General features: G+C 32.5%; 4 protein-coding genes and 1 pseudogene across 5 annotated transcripts; 3 read left to right on the forward strand and 2 right to left on the reverse strand.

Annotated features, from left to right (window-relative positions):
• The first annotated feature begins 745 nt into the window (after nucleotides 1–745).
• Nucleotides 746–3,776, forward strand: LOC100817662 (ribosomal lysine N-methyltransferase 3-like; annotated as a pseudogene).
• Nucleotides 3,777–8,610: 4,834 nt separating this feature from the next.
• Nucleotides 8,611–13,568, reverse strand: LOC100818189 (PHD finger protein At1g33420). 2 transcript variants are annotated; one of them, XM_003536137.5, is made up of 5 exons: nucleotides 12,638–13,568; nucleotides 11,651–11,777; nucleotides 10,807–11,022; nucleotides 9,990–10,604; nucleotides 8,611–9,739 (listed from the first exon to the last, which is right to left on the reverse strand). In XM_003536137.5, exons 1-5 carry the CDS (start codon nucleotides 12,969–12,971, stop codon nucleotides 8,908–8,910), a joined length of 2,124 nt encoding a protein of 707 aa, XP_003536185.1. In that variant the 5' UTR covers nucleotides 12,972–13,568; the 3' UTR covers nucleotides 8,611–8,907. The 2 variants fall into 2 exon arrangements, with proteins under 2 accessions (XP_003536185.1, XP_006589256.1); XM_006589193.4 differs by lacking the exon at nucleotides 12,638–13,568 and adding an exon at nucleotides 11,934–12,040.
• A 2,894-nt stretch (nucleotides 13,569–16,462) lies between these two features.
• On the forward strand, nucleotides 16,463–17,935 carry LOC100819957 (isoflavone 7-O-methyltransferase). Its single transcript, XM_014762830.3, is given in 3 exon segments — nucleotides 16,463–17,333; nucleotides 17,398–17,399; nucleotides 17,436–17,935. Coding segments are annotated over 3 exon segments (1,074 nt in total). The 5' UTR covers nucleotides 16,463–16,562; the 3' UTR covers nucleotides 17,737–17,935.
• Nucleotides 17,936–18,947: 1,012 nt separating this feature from the next.
• LOC100500319 (alpha crystallin domain-containing protein) lies at nucleotides 18,948–19,888 on the forward strand. Its single transcript, NM_001249373.2, has one exon. The coding sequence runs from the start codon at nucleotides 19,066–19,068 to the stop codon at nucleotides 19,651–19,653; it is 588 nt and encodes a 195-aa protein (NP_001236302.2). The 5' UTR covers nucleotides 18,948–19,065; the 3' UTR covers nucleotides 19,654–19,888.
• Nucleotides 19,889–21,176: 1,288 nt separating this feature from the next.
• LOC100818724 (isoflavone-7-O-methyltransferase 9) lies at nucleotides 21,177–22,647 on the reverse strand. Its single transcript, XM_003536138.5, has 2 exons — nucleotides 21,825–22,647; nucleotides 21,177–21,719 (listed from the first exon to the last, which is right to left on the reverse strand). Exons 1-2 carry the CDS (start codon nucleotides 22,587–22,589, stop codon nucleotides 21,420–21,422), a joined length of 1,065 nt encoding a protein of 354 aa, XP_003536186.1. The 5' UTR covers nucleotides 22,590–22,647; the 3' UTR covers nucleotides 21,177–21,419.
• Nucleotides 22,648–24,216: the final 1,569 nt, after the last annotated feature.

The following is a 24,216-nucleotide window of genomic DNA, read 5'->3' on the forward strand; positions in this document are numbered from 1 at the left end:
GGGTTTAAAAGTCACCATGACAAAGTCTAAAGCCCTTTTTCTTTTTCTCATGGTATGTCCAGGCATAGAGTTGTTAAAAGTGGGTTAGAACCCGCGAGCCAAACTAGTTCACGGGTTTAAACAGTTGATAAGAGTAATCCACTTCCATTATAGAAAAAAATAGAGCCTGCTCACTATTAAAATTATAATTTAATTATGAAATTATAGTTTATAAAAGTATCCTACATTGTTCTTGGTTTTAAAAAAGAAAAATGAGAAAGTGAGAAAGAAACTAGGCCTTTTTGGCCGTTCGAAGAATAGGGGACGAAGGGGTATTTTGGGGCTTTAACTTTGTTTTAAATTTTAAATAAAATGGGGTGCAAGGTGAAAGTTTTGAGGTGCAGAAAGTTATTGCCTTTTGGAATTATTCAACACAAAAGGCCCAAACCCAGAAAGGCAGAAACTGCACTGCAGCATTGATGGTGGCAACTTGCAACTCTAAAACCCTTTCCACACCCAACCTCTCCTTTCCTCCACATATGGCTTCCAGGTACGACCACTATCTTTCTTCTCCCTCATTTTCATTGAAAACTGAACGAAATAACCCAAAGGGTATGCAAAAAATCGAAGCTTTCCCACCCTCACCAGTCACCAGTTAAAATCATTAACTCTCTGTCTTTGTTGCTGAACCATGCCAAGGCAAAAAAAAAAAAAAAAACACGACTAGCTCCAGATTTAACCATTTGCCACACACGCCGCAAGTTAAAATCTTCACATTGCTGTTAAACACACCACGTGTTTGTTTCTGTGTCTGAACAACTCGCTCTGTCTTTCTTTGCACAGGCGTTTGAGGGCATTCAAGCGTTGGATGAAGTCGAAGGGGTTCGAATGGAGCGATGCACTAGAGTTTGTGGACACCCCAGAAGAGGGAGTAGCGGTGAGAGCATTGTGCCAGTTGAAGGAAGGTGATGTAAGATGCCAAAGGAAGCTTGCCTCACCACCAAGACTAGTGGGGCACGTGAGATCATTGAAGAGGCTGGTTTGGATGGTCATTTGGGGTTAGCATTTGCCATCATGTATGAGAGAAGCTTGGGCGGGGACTCCCCTTTTGCTGGCTACCTTCAACTCTTGCCTTTCCAAGAGTGCGTGCCAATTGTTTGGACCCTCGATGAAGTAAACGAGCTTTTGTGTGGTACTGAGCTTCACCTGGTATACCTTGTATTGTTCAGCTTAATCATTCATGAAGGGTGAATTAAAATTGACCATATAGAGTCATGTCAATACATGTTTCGTTTTTTGATTGCTAATTGTTACATTTTTTTGTGAAAATGGCAAGAGGATGCTGCTTGTTTCTTGGTTGAATTTTTGCTTATTAGATTGTCTTTCGAGTATAGTTAACTGAGCTCCCCATGAATAACTTTTTTTACTTTTGGCATTTGCATTCTAGAATCTCATTGAAATTTTCATATTCTGAACTATGTCAAGCAGTTTATAGTACTGGAAAGAGAATATTCTCCCCATATTGGATTTAGCACCTTTAAAACTAAATCCAAAGTTCTTTGGCATAGAACAATACTTTGCAGCAAAAAGTCTTATATCTTCACGGTCTTTTGAGATTGATAATTACCATGGTTTTGGCATGGTTCCCTTGGCAGATCTGTAAGTAAAGCTTCTGGTCATTAACATGTTTTTCTTTTTTAGTCTTATTGTACACCCATTTATTACATTTTAACTTTGCTCCAACTCAAATTTGTAAGTAAGTGGTTTCAAGGACGCATGCAATTCTTCAATCTCAGTTGAGTGATAATATAGAGGCCTTGAAGCCTTTTCAAGTTTAGTAGAGGCTGAGAAATGTATTGTATCTAGAAAATAATGCTTGTTTGTGTTTGTATACTATACTATTCAAGAAATGCTATAGTATCAATATCTTGTGATGTTTTTAATTTAGATAAAGAATAATAACGAAACTTTCCAAAGAGACTGAGAGTATGTGTAATCTTCATAAAGTGATTTTTGTGCTAGAAACTAGAAAGCACAAATACAACAAATGATACATATACAATATGGCAGACAATAGATAATTTTAAAAATAGCAGGACACCACAACTATAATAAGATATATAAAATTAGCACAAAAAATTTTTAATTCAAAAGATAAAATTGATGTTTTATTTTTGAATGAATCATTGTATACATATAAGACTGTTGTTGTTGTCTTCTAATTATTGTGATATTCCCATCGGTATTGCTACAAAAGTGTAAGAAATAAAGGTAAACAATATAAAATGTAACTTAGAGTATTTGAAGTGTCCATGACCGACATGACACAACTGTAATTTTGTAGTGTCCGTGCTTCCTTGTTTATGTATAAGATCCAGATCTGAAGATTTTCCTATTCTATTAATGCATATATCTAATAATGTAAATACTGTCTTCTGCTCTAGATTCAATCATAAAACAGGCGCTGAGGATGTGCATTTCACTGCCATGTCCTCTAATGATGAATCTGATACTGATGTTGATGGCTGTAACAATGATGAGGGCATTGTCGAGGAGGAAGCATTGGCTCAAAATTCCTCTATAGATATGACTGCGTTAAATAATGGGAACTGCAATGTCAGTGACTTGGATAGTTCTTCACTTAGTGAGAGTGATACTTCTATGCTGGAGATGATTATGACAAAAGATGTCAGCAGTGGAAGTGAGGTTAGAATTTTCCTTTCAGTTATGTGATTTTCTTTGCTTCCATGAATAAATGATCAGTCGTGCATAGTCATAGAATTGAACCTCGGAGTAATACATGCTTATTTATTGCTCATAGTTTTGGAAAAATATATTTTCATTCCGATTTGAAACGTTCAATAACCTCCAATGTTAGTATGCTACTCTTGATGCAACCTCTTATTCTTCCCTTAAAAGGTGCTTTAATACTTAAGAATTCCTATTGCCTAACAGGTATTTAATACTTATGGGATACTGGGTAATGCTGCTTTGCTTCATAGATATGGATTTACTGAGCAAGATAATTCCTATGATATTGTAAACATAGATATGGAACTGGTAATTCAATGGTGTTCTTCCGTGTTTTCGGACCGCCACAGTAGAGCAAGAGTTTCCCTTTGGAGAAGGTTAGGCTATTCTGTATGTGGCAGCCAAGACTCTGACTATTTTGAGATCTCATTTGATGGAGAACCACAGATTGAACTCCTCAGTTTGTTACACATCATGTTATTACCAGATAATGCCTACCATAAGTTAGACCTATCAGTATCGGTTGCCGGAAATTATGATGAATCAAATGGAACCACCCTTCTGAATGGTGATATCTTTCCTAGTAAAGCATTTAATATGAACAATAAATCCTTGCTGCCCAAAAAAGTTTGTGATGCCCTGTTGTCGCTTTCTGATATGAGGGAGAGTCTCTATGGTTTGAAATCAATTGAAGATGATATTGAGGCATTGGGAAGGTGTAGTTTAATTAGAGAGAGAAAACTGTATCATTCTTTGATGCTGCGCATCAATGAAAGGAAGATCCTTCAGAGGCTCAGAAATTATGCTTCACAGCCATTTAAAAATAAAATCACGAACCATGGTTCTCCGAGGAAGAAGTTGAAAAGAACAACAAAGAAAACAAGTTGATTTTTTTAGTGTTTATTTTATTTTAATTATTTTTCTATGAGATGCTTTAACTTGTATTTTGGTGCACCAAGTCATTGGCCTATGCAAAGTAGCAAAGCCGTCTCTTTCATTTGTCGCATTTGGTTTTTGGTCAGCAATAAAACATCGTTTTTCTTTCATTAGTTCCTTAATTTATCATTTGTGTTTCCGTCATTTTATGCCATGATCTTTCATCTCATGCTCTTATATTGATATATTGTCCTCTTGTACAGTTATAATGTATCAAATGTTTGAGGAAATCCTTATGTGAGATAAGATGTTAAGATGATGAGCTTTTGTATAAATTGAAAATTTTTCTTGAAAGAAGAAAATATAAGAAAATTAAACTTTGAAGTAAACCAATAGGAAAAGTTTCCTTCTTTTCATTAAAAGGAATCAATAAATTAATGTGTTGTTTCAATTTATTTTCAAGAAATTGTTATTTACTTTTATTAATTTTGTTGGATTTTTTTTTTGAAAAAGTAAACTAGTATTTATGATGATTTACGAGAATTATGTGTATAGAAGTTTATAAATGTGAATTCCATTAATGAAAAGACCTCTCTAAATGACTTCTCCATTTTTGTTGCTTCAACAAAGCAAGTAAGCAGTGATGGAAAAACCTCTCTAGATCATTCGATTCAGAGGTCAACGAAGATATCCTCAAGATACGACTGCATACGTAAGAATTCAAATAGTCTTCAATTACTTGGTTTCACTTTGAAAAAGCAAGGATACTATATATATATATATATATATATATATATATATATATATATATATATATATATATATAAATTAGACATTTTGACACAGAACTGGTTGTCATTATCACCGAAAATTGACAGGGAAGGAACGTATTACTATGAATTTAATTTTGATGTACTGTTATTGCAATGTTTTATATTATTAACTAAATAGAAATTATTTTTTATCCGACTTCTGTAAAGAGATGAGAAAACCCCTTCTTAATTTTAGTAGAAACAAATCCCACTTATAACCCCTTCATTACAGTTTTCTATCTTTATTTAGTTTTTTTTTGCATTTTTTAATTTAAAATAAATTATAAAAAACTAGCCATACTTCTCAAATGTTTTAATTTAAAGAGAACGGAGTATATAATCCACGAGTATTGAAAAAAAAATTAAATAATTTTCTATTGTTAGTTAAAAAACAAGTGAAACTCATGGGGTACACATCTACACAATCTGTTTTTTTCTTCTCCTGCACACAATTACACCATATGCAATAACTTGTTATTGTAAAAGAAAAAAATATTGTAAATAAAACAATTAGTAATAATATTTAGACACTCCTAAATGTCAAACATCCTATTAATATCTCTAATTTTTTTATTTTTGTATTTCTATATCAATAGATATTAGATATTAATATATTTTATTATATTTATATTTTTCTCTCTTCTCTCTATCTCTCTTAAGTGTCATTTGACATTAACACAATAAAATCTGATCCCATGAATTTTCCTAGTATTTTGAATATTAGACTTGGACAAAGGGAATGGCCAATAGAGAAAAAGGATGAATCAATAAAGCCCGTGGCCAAATGTCAAAAACTTAACGCGTAAGCCATATATTAACATAATAGAAAAACCGTATTAGAATTTTTTTAAAAAGAAAATCTAAGATGACTTTTTAAAAAAAATGTCTTAAATGGTACTTGTTAGTTAAAAAAAAAACATTGTAAGATGATTTTCGTATTTAATACGGTTCAATTTAAAATTGTCTCAGGAAAATTATTATTCTAAGACAATCTTAACTTGAAAACCATTTTAAAATAGTATCATTTTAAGATAGTTATTTATTTAAAAATCATCTTAAAATGATAATTTTTTAAAACGATTTTTTAGGAATCAATAAAGATGACTATTAATGTCGAACAATTTTAAAAACTAATTGACACCTTTGTGTTTCCATCCTATTTGATTATTAAAATATATAATTAATCAACAAATTAATTAAAATTAAAAAAATATATTTAACCAACATTTTGAATTAAACTAAAATATTTAAATTACAAAATAGATATAAAATCACAAACAATAGAACAAAATATTTAAATTTAAATAATACAGTAAATTTTAAAATACAAAAAATATGTTTTAAACAACTTGAGAAAATCAGAAAAATTGTATTATTTTAAATTTAAATATTTTATTATATTATTTATAATTTTATATCTATTTTGTAATTTAAATATTTTAGTTCATTTCAACTTGTTGGTTAAATATGTTTTTTAATTTCAATTAAGTAGTGGATGAATTATGTATTTTAATAATCAAATAAATTGAAAATATAAAAAATTTCTTCTTTAAAAAAAATTAATAACATATATAAAATAATATTATTTTCAGTTTAAACAAAACATAAATATATATAGTTAATAACACAAAAAAATAGAAAAAAAAAGTAGTTTGAAAATCGATTCTCTAATAATCGATTTCTTAACTTGATTTTAAAAAAAGAATATTTAGAAATTGATTCCTCAATTGATTTCTAAAAATATACTTAAGATATATGTAAATATGATTTCTTAAATAAAAACAAAAAACAAAAGATGAAAATTGATTTGGGAGAAACCGATTTCTCACTTTAAATAATATTTTATATTATGTATGTAAATAATTTTTTGAATATATTATTTGGATAAATAATTAATATACTTATATTATTTGGGTAAAAAACTCGAAATGTATAAGCATCAACCGTCTTTTACCTCATACCCATATATATTTTTATGAGTTTAATTTTTATACTCTCAGTTAATTAGAAAGTATTTTTTTCATAATTTTAAGATATCTATATATTATAAGAGAAAAAATATTAATATTATTATTTTTATTTAATCATCAATTATTATATATGAAAAATTTATTAATTTTTATTATAATTATCTTAAAATCCATACCAACCATAATTGGTGAATTAGTCATTGTCGAATGCTAATGTAAAAATGTTTTACCGTCACATTAATACATAAATTATTTACTCAATAACTATTACAAGGTTTTCCATCTTGTCATTTTTAGGCGTGAAAGTAACCGTGAAGACCCTTAACCTAAAGTGTGTTTTGACATTATAGGGCCGCCTATATAGTATATACGTTGAACTTTCAGAACTTAATTGCAAACTTTATGCTTTAAGTTCTTCAACTCATGTGTATTGTCATCTGATTATTTGTCCATCATGTAATCTAACGTAATTAACTCTAAAACTAAACCTGAGTAAGTGGGGTCGTTATGACTTATGAATGTTGATGCCATTGAGATTTCTGAAAGAGGAAAAAAGTACAAAATATGAGTGTCGTTCAATTTTTGTGCGAAAGTGGGAAGAAACTTGATAATGAAAAAGAGGGGAATATTGTCCAACATGAAGCAAGAATTCTTTTTAGTATTTTACGTCCTTGTTTTTGCAAGTGCTGTAGACACGTTTGTTATGGTAGTCCTCTCTCACTTCAAGCCTGCTTACTTTGCAAAGCAGAGCGTGATGCCATCTTGAATTTTCAATTATACTAGTGTTTTAACACCTGAATTGCATAAAATATTTTATATCATTTAAATTATATTTTATATTTATAATAAACATGTGATATAATGTTATTTTTAATTTTTAATATTTTAAAATAATATTGAAATTTAACTTAGAATTCAAAATATTGAAAATGATAAATTGAAATAGATAAGAATTAAAAAAATGAATTAATTAAAAATATTTTTGTTCAAGAATGACAGCTGCTATAAACATTTTCTTTCAAGATACATATTCTAATTTATATACATAAAATATATAAGATTATTACTATTAATTATCAAGTTTCAACTAAAATAATTTTAAGGAACATCAATTATTTTAATTTCTTTAAAATAAAATATTAAATAACTTTTATGTTTTTCATAAAAATTTATAGTTTTTCTGACAAATTTGTTACTTTATTTTTTTCAATCAATAGTCGAATATCCTTAACCACAAGTTTTTCTTCTTATATCCTATATACTGTATCAAATGCATTAAGAACAAATATTTTTTAATAAAAAAATTATTCGTAGACATTAAAAACAAAGAACATAAAATATATAATAATTCACACAACTTATCTAATAAACGCTAGATTTCTTAATTTTCCTTTGAAATATTTTATACTTTTAAATATATTTTTTTATGGCAAGTGCATTCCTTTAAACCAGTTTGTTATTGGTTTTAGTTTTTTTTATCCCGGGAAAACACTAACATTTACTTTAAATAATTAACACTTCAAAATATATATTTAATATTCCATAAGTCATGTACTTATACACAAGATAAATAAATAATTAATACTGTTAAAACAAAGATAAATAAATAATATATGCTTAATTATATTATAGTAGTCCAAAACAAAGATAAATCTTGCCGTAAAAAAAAAAGATAAATAAATCATTAATACTGTTAAAACAAAGCTTTTATATTGTAGTAATCCTAAGTTTTTGTGAAATTTTGATTCTCAAGTTTTAATTATGTGAATTTAATTTTTAAAATATTATAATTATACAATTTTAGTTTTAATCAAAATTATTGACACTAACACGTGTTGACATGGCGACGACATAGCGACATGGCATCACGGCACCAAAATTATCTAATTGTGATACTTTAGGGACTAGAAATATACACTTAACTAGTATTAATATTATTAATGATATTAATTTTAATTATTTAATTTTTAATTACCGCTGATATAGAAAATATTATATCATTGAATTTAAACCCGCAACAATGTTATAGGACTACCTTTAAAACTGAATTGACTCTATCAGTTCAATAACCAATTCAGTTTTAAAATCCTTGATATAACAGATAAAATAGAAAAATATAATTAAAAATTAAAAAAAAAAATGAAGTGATACTTTGCAAAACCTATTTTAACCAACTTTTAAAAATAACACCATTATAAAGAAAAATTGTTGAAATAGATGAGTTGTCAGAAGACCCATATAATCATTAAAATGTGCTCTAAATATACCAAGAAGCTCCTTTTGAACTGAAGAAAAGAAAGTTGAATATGCTCACATTTCCCCTCTCCACCCTTCACAGGTTAGACTATATACACAAAATAAACAACCGAAGGTAGAACCTGCTGAAATATGAACAAGACATGCCCCGTCCCTGAACCTACTACCTCTAAGGCCTATCTGTGTTATGTACAGGTACTTTCAGGCCAAAGCAAAATAAACAGAAGAAAAAGGAGCTTTTCATACACATCTTATCTGACTAATTAAATAACATCAGATGGCACTGGCAAGCCGTTTCTGAAGCAACTACTACCACTAACGTTAGTCACAGTCTCATCTTTGCAGTGCCCACTAGATTTGAGTTTTGATTCAGAGTGTTGGCATTTCTGGCAAACAAAACGTGCTGGAACAGGATCAGTGTCGTGGATGTCAGAACACCTGGTGTGTCGCCACACTCCACATATATCACACGCCAACATTCTCTCTCCATCATCATCCTTGGCTCCACAGCTGCAATCTACCGTCCACCTCTCAAGTCCACGTTCCATTCGGAACTTGCTCAACCCATTTTTCCCAATGCATCTTCCTCGGACACAAACTACATCTCTCGATCCTAACAAGAGCTTGACCAGGGTGGAATCGTCGACACCGCTATAGCCATGTAGCTCATCAACTTGAAATCTTCTGAACATTAGATATACATCTTGGAAAGCATTTGCTGCTTGATTCTTAAGCTCAGCCACCGTGGCATTCAGGGGCAGCACAATTAATTCTGGTGGAGTTATAGCTTCTGAATCTTCAAACTCATCTACAAGTTCAACATGACATGAGAGGCGAAACATCTGCGAGTCTGACAATGGCAACATCTCAGGATTATAATCTTTTACAAACTGCTTGCAGTCAAAAAGCTTCTGAGCTGAGCTCATTACAAGAGTCCTTGTCCCTGCTTCATAGTTTACCATCATCTGAGGATGAAGCAAAGAGTCGTATAAATATCTCAAGCATTGTAGGAGATTTTCTTCAGATGGATACTTCGAGCCTGAAGAATTATTGTTTGCTAAAATTCCATAGCAAGCACCAGTTGCAGCCTCAACTCTAAAGCAAATAAAATACCACAAATCCACAATATCAGAACCGTTACACATGATCACATCGCATAAAAGTAGAAGGAAGAGAATCTTGCAAATAATACAAATATAGCATCAATGCTTTGAAAAGAACATCAATATATCAAGACCCAACCTCAATATTAAGAGAGTGCTAATGGATTTTATATGCAAACACTTTAGTAACAGTCCAAAGGAAAATCCACGTAAAACAAGCTGTAATTAGATTGAAGTCTAACCTGAACTCATAAACTCCAGTTTGAGGATTGCATCGGCTATTAACAACCATTCCACCATAGACCATTTTCCCTCCCAGTTCTCCAAGGCAATAATCAAGCAGCTCTGGAGAGCCCAACTTGGAGGCTGCGCCCCTAAGAGCACGCCAGCTCACCCACTTAGACTCAGACACTGCACGCAGCACTCTGATCATGGCTTGCTCCACACGTTCAATGTCACTCTTATCCCAAGATATTGACAGTCCAGAAGCATTAAAACGACGCTTCTTGCAGGTTGTCTCATCAACATTTGATGCAGTCTTGTGAGCATCACCAATCAAACCCATTATGAAACAAAAGAGGTCCCTTATATTTACAAGCTCGTGTTCTGACAAAGATTGGTAATATTTGATCATATCCTGCACACGAGAGTCAGGCATCTTTCCCTGGGAAAAGGTGGACAAGGGTAGATTGGATAGGCTTTCAACAGCAGACTTGTATGATTCATGTGTAAGACAGTAGCTGCCAGAGCCAAATTTATAACCCCAGTCACCATACCATGGATGTCCCTTCATAATGGCATGAAGCAAGCGATACTCTATCCCATATTTCTTTGAAACATCCATCACGCTGACTTTTCTGCCCATGACAAAAGTGAAGAAAACAAAAGAGTTAACTCATAGCTATATCCATATAAAATACAAATAACCAAACAAATATTCATTATTCCCCACCTCACTGCTAACTAGGTGAGGAGTGTCAGAAAAGAATTAGCTCCAGGACAATGGAAGTACAAGTCAGAAAAGAATAGAAATGAGTAATTACAATCAAGAATCCTAACCTGACTCCAAGAGTCTTGCATAGGCGATCCCAGAAATCCATAATATGAATACCAGAAAGAAATCTAGAGCCCCCTTCTCTGCCATTAACCCGAAGAAGGTGCCCATATCCATTGGTGTGTACTACGCCATGTAAAAGATGAGTCGTGTTCTCTAATTGGTGGTACACCCAATCCTCGACATCATCAGTGGTAGTGACATGGTTGCATGACTTGCATCTGAAGATAGAAAGAAAGCATTACCCAAAATGTAAGATCAGGGACAGCAGCATTGCATTGATCCAAAATAAGTTTTGCTTAACACCATTTTGGTGATAAGCTATTTTCAAACAAATAACAAGGCAAATCCAAACATGCACTGAGCCTCAAACGAAAGGAAACTACCCTCTCCTTCGGCATAAGGTGAAATTTCATACTAACAGAACTACTTCACTCGTAGTAAATTGAAATTAATCAAAGGAACCTCAAAGACACAAAGTCCCAACAAATTTTGAGCTCTAAGATATAGGCATTCCATTTCAGCAATCAACCAGATTAACTTAGAAAATTAACTCGGAAGCTATAATGTTTTTCATTTAGAGAACGGCTAATTTTCGAGACTTTGATTCCCAAATTTGAATCTAGAATAAAAGAAACAGTAGGCGAATTAGCAGTAAATGGCTAACAAAAAATTGACAGAAATAAGAATAGCAGAGACATATTCCAATTTATTCGGTTATCAGTTACTCTAGACATCAATTGACAAGCAAAAAAGGAAAAACAAAAAAAAAACAAAAGATGACAAAGGTTTCATGAAATAGATTTTTTATAATAAAAAAAACTGCTTGGATAGCATGAAGTTACTCACTTGGATTCTGACAAATGCAAGATGTCTCCACAGCACATACACGGCTTGTGGTACCCACCAATGGAGCTCCCATCGGCTTTGATTATAAAATGGTAACGTTTCCCGCACACCGGATGGCCGCTCCAACCTAAATAATAAATCCATAAGTTTCAAAGAAATAACAAATATTACAAATTAACCAAAAAAATTGACAACCCACGCGAATGTCCTCATAAATAAGAATTACTAGTAATAAATAAATAATAAAAATCATAAACAGTAAACTAGGAAAGAGCATGATTACGATTTATGAGAATTATGATTTATCAAAAAAGATCAGTATGCGGGGCGCGCATAACTTGAGAAGCACGTCAGTACTAAGCAAAAAAGACAGAAGCAAAGTTGGACAACAACAATGACTAAATATCTTCAATATATTAAATATTAATATTAATATTAACAAGATGACGATATAATCATAGCTGTCACGCAACAAAGACAGCCAAGAACATGGCCCACAAAATTATGACAGACACGAGGCAGCTCACATTCCTGCCATCTGTCCCAATTTCTTATAGGCCCCACCAATCACCTACCCCTTCTTTTCTCTTCTGATCTTCCAATATATCTCTTCTGGATCTTATCGTCACCGTGTCGACGATACGTTACACATGCACTTCTAGTTATAATTTATTAGACACTTTCCTTCTTAATTCTTATAAAGATAATAATTCAATAACTGAATATTATTCTGCTGTAAGCATAGTTATAAACTTCATTATTTATGATGATGATTGGGTTGGTAATTGGCATATTAAAGTAAATAATAAAAATAAAATAAATGTCATATCGCGAAAAGAACACGATAATTTCGGGGAATCGATTCATTCTTTTCAGTTTGCATGTTTTCAAGTAACCGGGAACCGAAGAGAAACCTGAAAAAAGCGATAAAACCAAAGCGATTCATGGAAAAAAAGAACCGGCTGAAGTACTGGCGAGTCAACTCACCGAAAACTCGGCACTGATCACAGTAAACAGATCTGGATCTGGCGACGTCCTCCTCGACGACGTCGAGGCACACTACCGGCGCGTCGGGGCCCTCGGTGAGCTCGCCGACGCGGAAGACGATCTGCCACGTCAGCAGGTGCGGGAAGAGCGCGGACGGCGGCGGAAGAAGCGCGTGCTTCGTCAGAAAGGCGCGCACGTTGGAGCGGAACGGTCCACCGGCGAAGTTCTCAGCTTCGGCGAGCGACGGCGTGGGGAACGTGAGGAAGTCGTAGAAATCGGCGGTGACTCTCTTCTTCGCGGCGCGTTTGAGGCCCTTCCCTCCGCTCACGACCATGATGGAGGCGGAAACAGGCGCGTGGTCCAGCGTTGGAGGCGCGTGAAGCAAGATCTCGACGGGGAAAGGATTGAAGCCTCTGGATCGGGTAGCGAGGAGAGAAATACGGGATCGGAGTTTGGAGGTTGATAGAGAGAGAAAGAATGTAAAGAGAGAGAAAGAAAGAGAGGGAACGATGGTTTCAGATTAGGGTTTGGTAGTGTGTTTTTCTGTGTGGATGGTGAGATTTGATGGTCGTCGTTGGATTAATCTGGGATCAGTATTTTTTGTTTGTATTTATACGCACAACACATTAAATCATTCTTACAGTATTGGAAAGAGGAAAAAGGAAAAAAGAAATATTCGTTCTGGGCATTCGCCTGTTTTGGAAAATTGCAAGAGAGAGAGAATTTCAAGGATCGCAAATCTTAGCCGTTAAGCGAGTTTACCGCCATCATAGGTCATGCATATTAGACCACGTTTTTTTCGTATTTTTTTTTAACAAAAATGGGAAACCTTTATTTTTTACAAGGTTGATCCCAAAGATGACTAGATGCATTGCATTTTTAGAAATAAAAATAAAAAAATTTATATCTTTCTTTTATTGAATTTAAGATAACTTTTTTTTTATTTTGCTTTATTTGCAAATTTAGGGTGTGTTTGGTTTGTATTTTTATTTTCTGAAAATTATTTTTATTTTTAAAATATTAGAATTATGAAAATATGTTTGGTTTGACTTCTTATTTTCTGTTTTTAGGAAATAAAAAAATTAAAAATTTATGATATATTGATTTCTTGTCTTTTTTATATTTTTAGATTTACTTAAAAAACGAAATTTTATTGTTTTCATTTTCTAGTTATTTTTTGTATTTTCACTAAAAATATTTTCAAAAATCTAATCAAATACATTTTGATCACCATTTTCTATTTTTAGTGAAAATAAAAATAGTCAAACTAAACATTCCTTTATCTTTTTATTTTTTTAAGTGTTCACGATTACATGTTCACGTGGAAGAACTGATTATTTAAAAAAAAAAAAAAAGCAATGCATGATTAAAATAATCCTTTATTTCCTAGTTAATATTTGTTCACACTGTTCACATAAATCGTAATCACATGTCAATGCCAATTTTCTACTAAGAATTGAGAAAGGGATAAAATGAAAGGTAGGAGATTTATTTCCAAAAAGGGAAAAAATATATCTGTATGAAAAATAAATTAAGATTTAGAAAGACAAATAGTCAAATAATATGAAAAAAAATTAAAAACATATTTAAAGTTGAGATTTAGAAATTTAAAACAGAACATAGAAAGGATTTTTCAGATAAGAACAAAATTCCATGTGAAAGAAAAAATTGAGAATAATTAATAATTCAAAAACATAAAAAAAATGATAAGTAACAATAAAGCCACGTATTGTGAGGAGGAAAAAAAAAACATAATAAGAGTCCACGGGATATATTTATGTGTAGAACTGAACATTTGAACTTTGATATAAGGACAACTCGTTAAACCCGCAATTCACACGTGTCATGGACCTCAATATTAGTAGATCATTTAAGGGGGTAGTCATACAAATTTATTTCCAAGGATATGAGTTGAGAATATATCATTTGAATGTTTAATATAAGTTATAAAAAATTATTCTCAGGCATGATTTATTTTCAAGAATATATATTAAGTGATTTCTTTTCTCTCTATTTTCTTGTAAAATGTTAGAAATCCAATATTTTTATGGGAATAAAAGTTATTTTTTAGAAAAATTTCTCACTTCCATTCTAATTTTTTAATATTTTTATTTTTAACAAATTTATATCACTGCTTATTTTTATTTTTAAAATAGATGATATAGCATTGCTAATATAAACATCTTTGCTTAACAAATTTATATCATAAATAATATATTTTTCAAGTATCGTAAAACTCGTAAAATTAAGTTAAATACTCATTTTAACAATCTTAACATTAGAAAATACTTAAAGTTATGTGAAATGTTAAGATCCACGAAATTAAAATAAGTAACTCATCTAATCAACTATATATTGTAGATGCTCTTATATAAGCAATCATTTTTTAACAACATTATACCATAAATAATATATTTTCATGTATCATAGGACCCAAAAAATTAGTTTAAGTACTTCTTTTAGCAATCTTAACATCAAAGTGAATTTTTATTTAAAATATTTAAATCTATATGAAATTATAATACTTACAAAATTATGATAAGTATTTCATATAAATAATTATACATTGGAGATGCTCTAAATGAATTAAGAAAAGGACTAAAATATAGTATTTTTAAAATTTTGGCAGTCAAATTAAAAGAATATTTTTTGAAAGGACTAAAATAAAATCTAGTATATTTTTCAGAGGATAAAAAAATATATTTAACACTAAATAAGAAATACTTATTAGTTAACTTATGTTAACTTTTTAAAAGTTAATAAAATTTAACCAAGTATTTGTTATTTATTGTCAATTACTATTATTTAGTCAACCTTAAAATTAAAGAAAGAATACTTAATTTTTTCCAGCTACATTATTAACTTATATTGACTTTGTTAGTATTAGTATCTTATTAAAATTAATTACTTTCTCAAAGACAATTTTAATCCTATCATTTTCTTAAATAATTTCTTAATTGATGCTCTAATTTAAAATAATTATATAACAAAAAATTTCATTCATAATTTTGCTTATATATATTGTTTATCATCTAATTTAAAATAATTAAATCACAAACAAAATTCATTTATTTTGTTTCTATAAAAGTTTGTTCTCTTATTATTTAATGCTCATTTCTTTCACAAAACATTATTTTGTGTCCTAATATAATTTTTTTGCGTGATCTTATTTTATGTTTCTAAACTTGGTTAGGAACTAACTTACAATTATTTAAACTGATAAGAGATAACTAAAAAATAGTGAAATACAAGTATATATTTTTCTTTTATAAAAAAAAAATGAAAAGCTATTTCTTTATCACCTAATGTTAGAATTCTCCTCTCGTCCTCCAAATTTCCTTTTATCTTTTATCCTATTAAGCCTGCTGCTTTTGTGACACTGAATGACCGAATTCCACAAGAATACGAGTGTAGGAAATGTTCACTAATTAATGCCTTTCAATGCTGGAAACCAAGCCAAAATTTGCATTCTCTACAGCCATGCAGTTTCTACAGCAACATATAAACCTTTCATAATTAATTATATACAAATATGTTTTTCATACTCCCATTTTCAATAACCATTAAGACCACTGCTGCAGAGGATTCAAGTGCGTGAAACCATGACTTTTGGATGGTATAATAAATCCAAGCCAGCGGCATTTGCATAAGACTGAGAAAAACTGGATGGAGATCTTCTTTTGCAGGGGTTCAAATCCATATGGTTAGTGATGAGGCAATTTCAGTTGACAATGCCATTGGTTTCGATCAATTTTCAAGCAATTGTACAAAATTGGCACCCACCAAAAACTGAAAAAAAATCAAAGGATTTAATTAGTCAGTGAGGTCTGCGTAAAGTTGCTGATTAAAACATTATAAGCCAAGCCAATGCTAGTCATGGAAACAAAGCAAACGAGTTTAAGCAAATTAAATATCGCTTGCAATAATGGCTTCAATGAATAACCAAGAAGCAATTGAGCTCTTTGAGGGCCAAAACCTTTTGTACATGCAGCTATATGGTAGCCTAACATCTATGTGTCTTAAATGGGTTGTGCAACTAGGTATTCCAGACATGATACACAACCATGTCAAACCCATTACTCTTCCTGAGTTGGTCTCAACTCTACAGATTGCAGCGGCTAAGGCTTGTTTTGTGCAGCGGATCATGCGCTTTTTGGCACACAATGGAATATTTGATATTCATGAGAGCCAAGAAGATCATGAATTAATAACATATGCTCTAACTCCTGCTTCAAAGCTTCTAATCAATGATAGTGGCCATTGTTTATCTCCAATGGTTCGGTTGCTCACTGATCCACTTCTGATGAGTAGATTTCATTAGTTGGGGCAATGGATTCGTGGGGAGGAGGACGCCACAGTATATGAGACAGCCTTAGGGACAACCCTTTGGGGACTCCTTGAGAAAGAACCTACATATTTGACTCTCTTCAGTGAGGCTATGGCAAGTGATTCACAAATGGTAAACTTGGCACTCAAAAATGGCACTTCAGTTTTTGAGGAGTTAGATTCCATTGTAGATGTAGGTGGTGGAACTAGAACCACAGCCACAATTATCTGTGATGCATTTCCTAAGTTGAAATGTGTTGTGTTTGACCTTCCTCATGTTGTAGCAAACTTGACAAGAACCAATAATGTAAGTTTTGTTGGTGGTGACAAGTTCAAATCTATCCCTCAAGCTGATGCAGTTCTACTAAAGGTACAAATATATCTTAATATCCATTTGCTGGTTTGATTTGCAAAAGAATATTGCAATCACAAAGACGTTTTTCTTAATTCTTTCTTTTATTTTATTTTGAAGTGCATTACATGATTGGAACGACGAAAAATTGCAAAAAGATCCTGGAAAAATGTGTAAAGATTGTATTTCAAGCAAAGGCAACAGAGGAAAAGTGATTATCATAGATACAGTAATAAATGAAAAGAAAGATTACCAAGATATGACTCAAACAAAGCTCAGTATGGATATAAGTATGTTGACCATTAACGGAAAAGAGCCAACTGAAGAACAATGGAAACACCTCTTTCTTGAAGCAGGGTTCAAACACTACAAAATATTTCCCATTTTTGGTTTTAGATCTCTTATTGAGGTCTATCCTTAGGCCCTGTTTTATGGTGTATATGAAACACCATCCCCAGATATTTTGATGATGTATTTATTTAGCATTATTTCATATGTTGTGAGCTGTCCAGCACTGTCAACTTTGTGGATCTTTGTTTTCATCGCTAAGCAGTTAAATGTATTATGTACGAATTTCTGCTTCCTATTTACCAAAATTAAATTGAATACACTTGATGCTCAACCATGAATTATCTGTTGTTAGTATTTTTGGCTCATCTTTAGTATTCTTGCTGTTTGTTATTAATAAGGAAAAAAATAGTAGGAAAAAACATTGTTACATATAAGTATGCATGGGTGCAGCAATGAATTTAGGTAGCAACCGACAATCATAGGACTCCAAGCTACTACATCCCTTGTGGAAACATTGAAAAGATATATGGTTTTGAATGTTCTGATATTTTAGAATTGACTTCATTCTGGTTAACCGTATCCTTTTTATTACTACTACTATTACGGTGGACCTTTTTCTAAAACATCTATACATGCTCATAAATATTTTCTAACCATTCTTGATGATTATGTTCAAAATGTATGCTTGTGGCTACATTTTTGTCTTTGATCTTTGACTCTTTTATGGAGGTACAGGAATAAAAAAAAGGTAGGTGCAGGAAATAAAATCCCCTTCCCATTGTGCCAATCTTTAGAAAAATGTAGGTTGTTACTTCCTGCACCTCCAAGTTGCTTCCTGCACCCTATCTAGAATGTTCTTTTACCTTTCGGATTGGTCATTCCAAAAGCCAAAAAAAGAGATTCATTTCGGAATATAATTTTACATTCGGGATTGACCATTCCAGAAACCATAAAAGAGGTGCAGGAAGCAATAGCCGAAAACGTAACTAGTAGGTATGGTATTGATATTGGACTTAATCCCAACTTAGTGTGAAATTGCCCAAAACATTACTTAAAGAGAAAAGCTGTAGTCCGATGAATATGACCAATATGTTGACAAAGTAACACATGAAGCCTCTGGAACACGTTGGAAAACTCTTGCACCCTCTTTTACGGTTCTCCTTCCAAACACCAAATCATATTCCAAATTAACGTAGAACTTTCTTCATCTCTCTACACTAAAACAAGTCCCTTTCACTCTGTAGCATCCATATGGCATGGATTCTTCAAGAACCAGCCTAACTTTTCCCCACATTTGTCTCTCAACATGCTATATATATATATATATATATATATATTCCTGACTTGAACTTATGTCGTCATCACAAGCTTGAAGACTCAACAAATTTCAGTACCAAAATCCAACCAAGTCTCTACTATTATCCATTATTGTCTGCCACATCTTCCCTTAGTACTAGAAATGAGGCTGCCACAACTAAACTTGTTCTTAGTGTCATTTTTGTTGCTCTTTGTTGCCAGAGCAAATGGTTCTCTGCTCCCATTCATAGATCCTCCCACCACTCTCTTGGCTGATCTCTGGTCCGATCGCTTCCCGGACCCGTTTCGAGTGCTGGAACAGATTCCATTTGGTGTTGACAAAGATGAACCCTCCATGGCTATGTCACCTGCTAGAGTGGACTGGAAGGAGACACCAGAGGGGCATGTTATAATGCTGGACGTGCCGGGGCTGAAGAGAGAAGAGATAAAGATAGAGGTGGAGGAGAATAGGGTGCTGAGAGTGAGTGGTGAGAGGAAGAAGGAAGAGGAGAAGAAAGGGGATCACTGGCATAGAGTGGAGAGGTCCTATGGCAAGTTCTGGAGGCAGTTCAGGTTGCCACAAAATGTGGACTTGGATTCTGTTAAGGCTAAGATGGAGAATGGGGTGCTCACTTTGACACTTGACAAGTTGTCACCTGATAAGATCAAAGGTCCCAGGTTGGTCAGCATTGCTGGAGAGGATCAGCAACAAGGTAACCTCAACAGTGATGGGGTCAAGCAGGAGCTTTGAATTAGTGTTAAATGATCATGTTATGTTAGTCCTTCTGAGTAATGTCATTAAATGATCTGTGATAAAAAAGAAAGACGCTTTGTAATTCTGTGTTTAATTTGTGAATAAAAAGGGTTCCACTTCCACCAAGACCTTTGGTGGTAGGGGTTACTTGTTGATCTTTGCTGATGATGAGTGTGCTCAGTATTGTATAGCCTTTCCTAATATCTTAATGAAAGAGTTTTCTTGTTCTATATTCTCTATGTCTTGCAGTTTTACTTTCTTATGGAGCTAAAGGCCAAAACCATATGAGCCCACATCCTCACACCATTCTCTGAAATATAACAACACAAGACTAGGACAAAAAAATAGAGATTAGAAGCAAACAAAAATAAAAGCCAAATGAAAAAACAACAGCCACTTGAGACAATTTAATGACAAATTATTCTCTAAATTTTTATTAATTTATTATCGCATTATATTTTCAAGAAGAATTTGAGTATTTATCCCAAAGAAAATATCTTTAGGTCTCATTTACGGTTTGATGGACCTTGTTTAATGACATGGTAGCTACACTAACAATCACAATGACTTGCCACATTATAAAAAAATCTTACAGTGACGTTTAATTTTTGAATCCCTCTTTTACTTGCCTGATGTCATTTCAAAAAACAAAAAAAGACATCATTAACCAGTTTACATGCTATCGCACGTCTAAGATCACTTAAAGGTAAAGCAATTTCTACAGCCAGATTTTGGCAGTTTTGGCACAAGAGTTTAAGGTTAAGATAAACTCTTAGGTGATTATCTGTACTACACTACACTTTGCATCGATGACAAGCAGTTCAAAGTGTATTTGGTTTTGTTGACTCATGGGCAGAGGTTGAAGCATGTTCTTTAGCAGTCTTCTTCTAACCAGTACTTAAACTAGAGGTCTTGCCAAAATTGTTGACACGCTTTTGCATTTATCTTCTCATCATATGTGAGCCTTGGATATATAAGGTTGGCCCTGTGATTGGTGAAGAATAAAGGGAGAAAGAGAGGGGGAGGGGGGAGAGATTGCGGATTCATATCTTCTAATTAACATTTTTCAATAAAAAAAAAAAACTTTCAGCCTTATTTGATAGTAATCTTCATGCCTCTGATATCAGCTTAAATGTGTCTCTGTAATATCACAATATAAGACTTGGCCAAAGAAACAGAGATTAGAAGCATACAAAAATAAAAGCTAAATAAAAAACACTAGCCACCTGAGATAATCAAAAAGAGAAGAGCTAGAATCATGTAACCGTAAACAATAGGAGAGGTTGTCCTGCATGGTTGCTTGTGTGAAACCAAATCCAATGCCTTTTCATCATTTTTTTTTTTTAATAAAAATTCCTCCAAATTGTAAATCCAACTTGAAATTTAAACCCAAATTGCTGCAATGTTAAACAAGGAATTTATGATTTGAAATTTGGAATGCAATTGCAAGCGGTCCGTGAGAATTAATGTAAATCCTTCCCTAGCAAGTTAACAAGGGAAACAAAAGCCAGGTAAAGATGTAAAACCATACCAAAACATTGTATATTTGTTAAATCCATTACATGTTTATTCAATTTATTTTGGCCAAATAGGAATGAGAAATCCGTACACAGACCATTTAACAACATAGCGGGGAGGAACATAATGTAATTCCACCAGAAGTTGAGACAATGCTATGCCATCATAGCTTTATTCAGCTCACAACACGCAAACTATTAAATACAATTAACACGTTAAGTGTGACACACACATCATAAAAATGTTCAAGGATAGACCTCAATCAAAGATCTAAAACCAAAGATGGGAAATATTTTGTAGTGATTGAATCCTGCTTCAGTGAAGAGTTGTTTCCAGTCTTTTTCCGTTCTCTCTCTTCCATTCATAGTCAACATAATTATATCCAAACTAAGCTTTGTTTGAGTCATATCCGGGTCATCTAGCTTCTCGTTTATCACTGTATCTATGATAATCACTTTCCCACTGTTGCCTTTGCTTGAAATAGAATCTCTACACTTTTTCAGGATCTTTATGCAATTTTCGTCAGTCCAATTATGTAAAACCCACTGCAAAGAAAGTAAATAAAGGAAAAAAAATAAGAATTATGTATGATTGCAATATTCTCTCAAAATGAAATCTGCAAATTGACATTATAAAATATATATTTGTACCTTTAGTAGAACTGCATCAGCTTGAGGGATAGATTTGAACATGTCACCACCAACAAAACTTAAATTATTGGTTGCCATCAAGTTTTCTACAACATGAGGAAGGTCAAGCACAACACATTTCAGCTCAGGAAATGCGTCACAGATAATTCTTGCGGTGGTTCCAGTTCCACCACCTACATCCACCATGGAATCTAGCCCCTCAAAAACTGAAGTGCAATTTTTGAGTGCCAAGTCTACTATTCGGGAATCACTTGCCATAGCCTCATTGAAGAGACCAAAATATTCAGGGTTTTTCTCAAGAAGCCCCCAAGCACTTGTTCCGTGGGCTGTCTCAAATACTGAGGGGTCCTCCCCACGAATCCATTCCCCCAAGTGATGATATTTAACGTTCCGAAGTGGATCGGTAAAGGCTAGAACCATTGGAGATAAACAATGATCACTACTATTGACAAGAAGCTTTGATGCAGGGGTTAGAGCATATGTTAATTCATGTTCTTCTTGGCTCTCATGGATCTCAAATATCCCATTGTGTGCCAAGAAGCGCATGAACCGTTGCACAAAACCAGCCTTAGCTGGTGGAATCTGAAGAGTGGAGACCAAGTCAGAAAGAGTAATGGGTTTGGGATGGTTGTGTATTATGTCTGGAATACCTAATTGGACAGCCCACTTAAGACACATAGGTCTTAGATAGCCATATAGCTGCATGTACAAAAGAGATTGGCCCTCAAAGAGCTCAATTTCTTTTTGGTTATTCATTGAAGCCATTAGTACTGCAAGTGATATTTGCTTAAACTCGTTCGTTTTCTATGTTTCCATGACCAGCATTGGCTTGCCTTATATAATGCTTTGATTAACCAGAAACGTTACACAGACGTGGCTGAATAATTAAATCCTTTGGCATTGTCAACTAAAATGGCTCCATTACTAGAAAATAATTGTTTGACTAAGGAAAGCTTTTCTCTCTCTCCTATGTAACTGGGATTGCGCTTGGATTCATTATTGGCATTTTTGTTTTCCTTTCACGTCTGCATCCCATAATATGAGTAGCTTCTGCTTGGTGGAGGTGGTTTTACTTAATTACGAGAGTATTATAATTCAAGGAGTACTAGAAAGTCTTATAAAGCTCTGTCGTATATTGTAGGGGGGATTGGATCAATTTTTTTTTGTACTGTTTAAAGGATATATATACTGAAAAGTTCGTTCAGATATCTAACATAAATACTAGTTACTTGCACTGAAGAATTACAAAAGGATAGATGGAATTTCATTTCCCGGAACTTACTGCAATAGTACTGCTTAATTGTATGTTGAATTGGTCTATGTGCGTTATTCCAGCATCTGCCTAAGCAGGTCAATGTTTGCCAGCAAATATAGAAAAATAATAATCACAGATGATGAAGACTAAAAAAATTTAACATTTATCATGTTTTCAGTCCTTAAATTTTTATCATTTTTATTTTTAGTTCTTATATTTTTTTATGTTTTTAGTTTTTTATTTTTTTTATTTTTAGGTTCTTAATTTTTTTTTCTGTTCTTACTTTCAATTCCTTAAAATAATTAAAAATAAAGATGAAAAAAATAACTCAAGAACTAAAATTAAGGATAAAAAAATTCGAAAATAAAAAATTAAAAGACTAAAAATAATTTTTTTTATAAATTTTAAGCACCAATAATAAATAGTTTATCCAAAAATTTAATGTACAACATTCAATGGTCCACGACATTTATCAAGTGGCAGAAGAAGTTAATTGGAGTTTGACATATATTTAATTTAATGATAAAGTATGCAATCCTACCAGGATATCTTTTATTAGGAAGATTAAAAACAACGGCCAGTCTTGAATTTCAACTTTAATCAATGTGAAAATCGGTTGGATCACCAAGGTTGAGATAATGGGATAACGATCGAATAGATCACTAATTAATTTGGTATATATATATATATATATATATATATATAATAATATTTGATTGATAAATTCATATTACAAATTTAAAAATATTAACAAAATAACTGTTGAAGTATCCAAAATGACATTATACTATAAAAAGTATTTTTCTCATACAATAGATAGAATATATATTAAATTTGTTAGTTTTTATTAATAATAGATCTTGACTGACCAAGGCTGGGTCAATTTTCATAATTATGATTTAAAAACGGTTCTTTCTTTTCAAATGGTGTGTTTTTTTTTTTTCATCGGACCAGGTTGGAGATTCTATGTAGGATGACCGATGTTACTCACGGTGAGGCACTGGGGCTTTGCTTTCGCCCTTTGGTTTACAAAAGGTTTCAATGAATATTAGGGAATGTTTAAGAATCTTTGGTTAAAGTTAATTTCTAATTTGACACACTGTTGTTAATCGTAAAGCAACAATTGTCGGTAAAACA

This window comes from Glycine max, chromosome 10 (assembly GCF_000004515.6).
Source record: "Glycine max cultivar Williams 82 chromosome 10, Glycine_max_v4.0, whole genome shotgun sequence".
Taxonomy (NCBI): Eukaryota; Viridiplantae; Streptophyta; class Magnoliopsida; order Fabales; family Fabaceae; genus Glycine; species Glycine max.